At 34.5% G+C, this 6857-nt stretch overlaps 1 protein-coding gene across 3 annotated transcripts in view; it reads left to right on the forward strand.

The window, feature by feature from the left end:
* LOC107173049 (castor zinc finger transcription factor) overlaps positions 1-5297 on the forward strand; it is an 86472-nt gene extending 81175 nt beyond the window's left edge. For all 3 annotated transcript variants that reach the window (XM_015523404.2, XM_015523403.2, XM_015523402.2), the window contains 5 exons: positions 1130-1280; positions 1480-1671; positions 2466-2865; positions 3625-3713; positions 3874-5297. In XM_015523404.2, coding sequence (XP_015378890.2) covers positions 1130-1280; positions 1480-1671; positions 2466-2865; positions 3625-3713; positions 3874-4148 — 1107 coding nt within the window. In that variant the 3' untranslated portion in view covers positions 4149-5297. The remainder of the gene's footprint in view (positions 1-1129; positions 1281-1479; positions 1672-2465; positions 2866-3624; positions 3714-3873) is intronic.
* Positions 5298-6857: the final 1560 nt, after the last annotated feature.

The following is a 6857-nucleotide window of genomic DNA, read 5'->3' on the forward strand; positions in this document are numbered from 1 at the left end:
TACGCCACGGTCGAGAGGGTCTTCTCTGTACGCAGGTCATCGTCATTTTGTCATTACATCGTCTATTGGTATTATATAGGTATATTTTAATACTCGGGCATTCTTTTTACTATAGGCCCTATTATGGCATAATAGGTATAGATGTATTATTATTGTAGCATATATCGAACGTAAATTATTAAGCTCGGTATGGGATTTGCGGTATTGTAATAAAAATAAAAGCTTTTTTCAGTAATATAATATTTTCACCACTCGATAGAACTTAACGCGTGTATACGAAATTATTTGTGCAAATTTCAGACATAATAACTATTTATATTGCACATTAATCAAAGCAATTTTTTTTTTACAGAAACCCTTCATCACACTTAATTCGTTGATAACAATCATATTTTATAATAAATTATTATTCGTTGAGATTTCATCAATAGACAATATTAAATGACTAACACATTAGTCATAACTCATAAGTTAAAAACGAGAAAATTTACCAGCGATCGATTTGATCTAAGTTTTGTAGACATTTATTTGCGATTTCCATCAAATATCATGCTTGTCGTCGGAAAACAAACACTTGGCGCAACCTGTTGGCGTACAACATTAAAATGGCTTGTATCAGTTGTATCATCGTATTCTTTGTTTCACTCGTATTATATTTATAAATTCAGTTTGTAGTTCGTTTACCCGCCGAACGTAACCACTCATCCAAAGTTGCAGAAAACATAAATTATAAGCACGTCATTAACGCCCACATTTTCCCCGTTTTGAAGTATCAATACATTACATGGATAATACTAATAAATTATAAATAAATATGTATGTACTATAAAAGTATAAACCATGCAGTAATCATAAAAATAGTATAGAATTTAATGAATTGCCGCGAAAACGAGCAAGTTGGAAATGTGTGTTGTAGACAGCAAAAATGATCAGTTTTTTGCGTCTTCATCGTCTCGTCTTTAATTTACTCGTTATATATAATGTAATTATGATTGTCGATAATATTTCATACAAGAACGAGTCCGTCCGCGTGCAGCAGCATTAATGAATTACCATATACTATAGTCTATAATATAAATACTATTAACGTAATATCTAAAAACGATTATTTATTTTTCGTTTTTTCAAGGCTTTTTCGGAATTAGACAAGCTTAAGCCGCATATCATCAAGCACACGCCGGGTGCTTTACCAACATTTATGCAAAAAACCGAGAACATCAATAACAACAATAACAACAACAACAATGACGATACCGAAGAGATCGCACAACATCCACCTGGTGAGAAACCTATTTTCAATTAATTATATCATCCAAAAAATAATAGCTAGTTGACTAAAAGTACATAAATATATCCTTTGATCGTAAACATTCCTAATCCACTTGAATTTCATATTTTGTATTTTAAACATTAATACAGTTCTATTTATCAAGATAGTAAATAATAATAATTATATCGTTTCTCGTGGTATGCTCGTAGCACTGACAATGATGCCGATCTCGAGCGACAGCAACTCGGCCCCCGCCGGTATGCCGCACTCGCCTTATCCACCAGGATTCGGTGCAGCCATGGCGGCCGCTATGGCCAACCAACAGTTCGCGTCTCTGATGACGTCCCAAGGGTTGCCTTTCATGCCACATGCCATCCAAGCCATGTACTCTTCTCCAACCAGTAAGTATTCATTACTATAATATAATCATTTGGCCGGTCAGTGTGTTGGTTTTTTTTTATAAAAGAATAAATCCGAATAAGTGACTGTCAAATTCTGGTCCTAAATTTCTAAAATCATAAAATTCATAAAATCCCCCGCCAAATATATAACAGTGTAAAACATTTTTATGCTGCAGTCCCAAACTTCGCAAATTTAGTTTTAAATACGTTTTATCATCATTCGATACTTTTTTCCCCCAAGCACGAAGAGTATCACTGCACTGTTATGAATAACGAATATATTGTGCGAGTGACCGTAATGGGCAAAAATAATGTAAACATGACATAATTATGGTCACGCGGCGTTTCATATAGGCTATTCAAGTACACTACACTGTCTCCTGACGGTAGGTCAGATTTACCGATATCGTACGGATATGGACATATTATGGTTTAATTTTAGACTTCAAAATATGACCGATGTAAGTGAGATGAATTCATTGCATTGTCAATAGTGAATAATGCGTCTAAGGACTATGCATAGTCAATTAATAATGTAAATAGGCAACTGCGAGAATTAACAATACCTGTTCTATTAGTATAATAGTTTTCGTATATTTTTATTTTTTTTTCTTATGATGAACAGTCAAAATAATCAGTATATTTATAATAATTTAAAAACCGACCAACACGTCCTCATCTGACCAATATCCATGTGCTAACAATATATATTATCAACTATATTAGACATTAATAATTTAAATTATAATATACGATAAATACACCAGTAACGCGTCGTGTTCCGGATTTTATAGGCCTGATGTTCGCTCCGCCACCGGGCTTCAACCATCACCAGACCATGTTAGCGGCGGCCGGCCACAATGGGCTGCTGAACCACCATCGGAGTGGTGAGGCGGCTGGTGGCAGTGACGGCACAGCCGCCGCAGCACCACATCACCACGTCAACCGGCCGGTGTCGCCTTCGCGTGACATGAGCCCGGAAATGAGGAAGGCACGCGTCCAGAACTCGATGCGCATCCTCAAGGACGAACCGGTTCCCGAGGGATACCTGCGGTTTCGATTCAACGAGGACTGTCATTACGCGCATTGCGGTTACAGGGAGCACCAGACGCATTTCCACTGTATGCGCCAGGACTGCGGTTACAGTTTCTGTGACAAGACCAGATTCGTGCAGCACACGGCCAGACACGAGAGGTACGTTCCGATATATACAGTCATAATAATATAGAGGCAGAGCTTGGTTATGGATTTATGATTTTAAAATCTTCACCCGAAAGCCGAAATTTTTTCACGTGTAGGTACGTGCGTAATAAAGAGTAATAATGTCTTGGAGTGGTAACTATATTATTATTATCTATTATAATATTATGTTGTCTTACATCTTACATGTCATATCTACATATTCCTATCACAGAAATTTTGTCGACTTGTATGTGTATAGTGACAATAGACAATGGACACGAAAAGTTGTTCTTTGATTTTGAATTTTTAAACATTGAATAAACATATAAATACATATATTTAATCATTATATTTTCTTCATTGCGTGCTCGTAATTTAAAAATAAAATATTAAATTCCCTTGATAATTCTTGGCGTTGATTTACAAATGGTTTCAATTTTGGATAAATATCAAAATAATCTCGAGAGACATTTGAAATAACTGTCCTTTGCATTTTGTTCGCACCCTATGTTTTGATTTTACAATGTACCTCCTTCCACATTTTTCAACATTTGTTTTTTTTGTCCTCACCAAAATAATTTAATTATATAGGCAGTTTGTTCGTGGATAAATAATGATGTTATAAACGATGTGATGATAATTATGGTAATTAGCCTATATAAATGTGTATGAAGTATAATAACAGTCATTGTCTTTTAGTTTTTTAAAATAATATAGTTATAAATATATTGTCTGGCATGTGGTATCTGACCTTTGTTTTTTTTTTCGCAGACTTGACACTCTGATGGGAGGTGACTTCCAGCAATACAGAGCCAACGTATCGTGTGGACGAGCCGAGTGCACTTACATCTCTGCCATAAGTGAGTACACGTCTTCCAACTATACAATAACAATAATATGTCCATTATAAACTCGCCTCCCATCATAATCATACCTAGCCTATTCCTTCCTCCGCCCGCGACGACGTCGATGCACATCATAATAATTTCTTTCTGTTTTTGTTCTTTTAACCGCACACAGGTAGCGGCCAGAACAAGGCGTCGCACTTCCACTGTCTCAAGTGTGAGTTCGTGTGCACTGACACCAACAAAGTGGTGGCTCACCGGCGCCAGCACCAGAAGCTCGACTCCATCATGGCCGCGGGCTTCGAGAAGTTCACTCCGGCGCAGGCGTGTGGCCAGCCCGGCGGTTGCGTGCACTCCGGCAAGCAGACACACTACCACTGCTTGAGCTGCCAGTACGCCGTGCTCGGCCTGTCCCAGATGACGGCCCACAAGTACCGTCACATGGAATGATGCATCACTGCACGATCGACAAGTATATATACAGATCTGCGCACGCCTCTCTCTATGATATATATATATATAATGTTATGTATATATCAGTTCCTATATAGACGTATATATATTATATATAAAAAAATATTATTATTAGTATGTACGCGGTCGATGGCTCAATAGTGTAAAATAATATCTCTAGCGAACGACAAAGGCGGTGATGTCAACACAATAATAATTTGTTGTTAAACATAATTAATTGTTACGATCGATAGGCACTTATATATTATACGAAATGGGTATAAAATATTTATTGGTAATGAAATAATATGTAATCGAATTTTTAGTATATTTTCGCGATGTATATTTCTTTTTTTCGTTTTGACATAATAATTTATTTTGTATACACACAATACACATACACACACACAGGGTGTACCTATATTTATATATATATATGTATATACGCGGTGCAGTGTCGATATTATGTTACATATACCTACTATATTATTACATTATTATATTATATATATATATATATATATAGAGAGAGAGAGAAAAATGTTTATATAATTGTAATTATTTATGATATATTATCATACCATTTACCTAGTATTACCTACACTAAGATATTATAATATTATTACGTGTGTACACTGTACAGGTATGATATAATTGTATAAAAAACGCTCAACCGTATAGTAAGTCGATGACAATACATCTTTATTGATGCTCTGCGACCATTTCTCGTAGGGACGCAGTCCGCCACTTTTCACACCATACACACACACACACCCTTAGCCTCTAACCATAACCATGGTATATAATATATCTGTCGTGCGTGATCACTTATTTGTACAGCGTAGGGAGGTTTAACTTCACCCCACGACATATGATAATATAGACCTAAATTATGACCACATATACACAAGTTATATATATAATTTTTTTTTTATGAATAAAGACTCTCCGAGTCGATCACTATCTTTATTATTTTTATTATTATTATTATTATTATATTTTCTAAAACTAGTCTCGCTTTTTATTTCTATTATTATTATTATTATTTTATAATTAATCATCTTTTAACAGACCAAGTTCTCGTTTTGTAATATTATTTATGTACATATTATATTATAATATACACTTACCTATTATATTATTATATTTTTTATCGTGTAAAGTTATTTTTAGAAACCGTTCCTCTCACCTCGTTTGGCGGTCTTATTATTTATTTATTTTATTTTGTGATATTGATTTATAATTATTATTTGTATAAACTACTACCCCTCCCACAACCCAAAAAATAAATAGATTAAAAGCCGTGTATATAAAATGTTTAATATACCTACTTATTTATATAGACTATACTGGCGAAATAATAAGATTAATTACAACAACATACTTGAGTGTGCGAGTGCGTGAGCGAACGAAAACACGTCGTGTCGTATTAACTTAATAATATAATAAAACTATAGATCCGCAAAAACCATAGGTAGACAATAAAGATTTTTATTATCTATATTATGCTAAAAACATTATATTCATCATTACAATTATTATTCGTTTACAACATCACAATATTACACCGATCAATAAAAAACGCGATTACATAGACTTAATATCATATTATTATAGTGCCTTGCGTAATGCGAACGTATAACACAACAATATTATAATTATGATTTTTGATTGTGTCATTGTATATTATATCTATTACCTATATCATTATCGTTATTATAACAATAGAATTTAGAATTTAAAATAAAAACACATAATAATATAAACGAAACGTGTAGATCGTATTATTGTCGTTGTATATGATATACCTACGCAGCGTTTGGACGGGTTAACGGGCTGCTGGTGCGGAAGTCCGTTTCCGAAATCCGCGGGCGTTGACGTCGTCTAGAGTGGGACTGCTGCTGATCGAACGGGGGACGGACACATTTTTATCCGTTTGGCGAAAAGAAAACGTGACGTCGATCCGTTTTTCTGGTGTAGGTACACCCCCCCCCCCCCCCACAGCCATGCCTATTATTAGGTGTCTACGTTTATTCTCTATTGCGTCCCGATTGGAATTGAGCACAGGCCACGTGATTTTTTGTCTCGTTAAATCGTTTCAAGCCGCCGCCCCTCCGGCGAGTGTACAGTATTATATTATTTATTTTTTTTACGCGGGAGGTGACCTCCCCTTCCCCGCCGTTGACGAGGAACTGGGACGATCGCAGTGGATTTTTTCGTAGGGGACGCGCTATGTACACGACGAGAGAGCGCGAAAAAAATGACCAAAGTTCGAAAAAAAAAAGAAAAAAACATAACGTGATAATATATAACGCCACCACGGACGCAGCAGTACCTATCACACCTGAGAGATAATAAATTTTTTTTTACAAGTTATGTGATAGAATTTTTTTCGGTATACATTCGTATTGATTTACATGGCTGCCATTTACATATATATATATACAAATATTTTTTTTTATTAGGTACCGTGCTTAGATTTTTATATAGTTAATAATAATAATAATATATTGTATAATTGTAATAAAAAATTAAATAATTCATTTGAATATAAATATTTATATACTATTATGGGTTAATTAGTGCCTTAACACATTATTATTATAATTTTTTTTTTTTTTTGTATATTTGATTTTAGATTATCTTTATAATGTGAGTTGATCACAGATATTTGATTGTACAATATTTGTTTATTATTATTATTAT

The sequence above is a fragment of the Diuraphis noxia genome, unplaced genomic scaffold (genome assembly GCF_037042655.1).
Source record: "Diuraphis noxia isolate RWA-SAM2 unplaced genomic scaffold, SU_Dnox_SAM2 contig0002, whole genome shotgun sequence".
NCBI lineage: Eukaryota > Metazoa > Arthropoda > Insecta > Hemiptera > Aphididae > Diuraphis > Diuraphis noxia.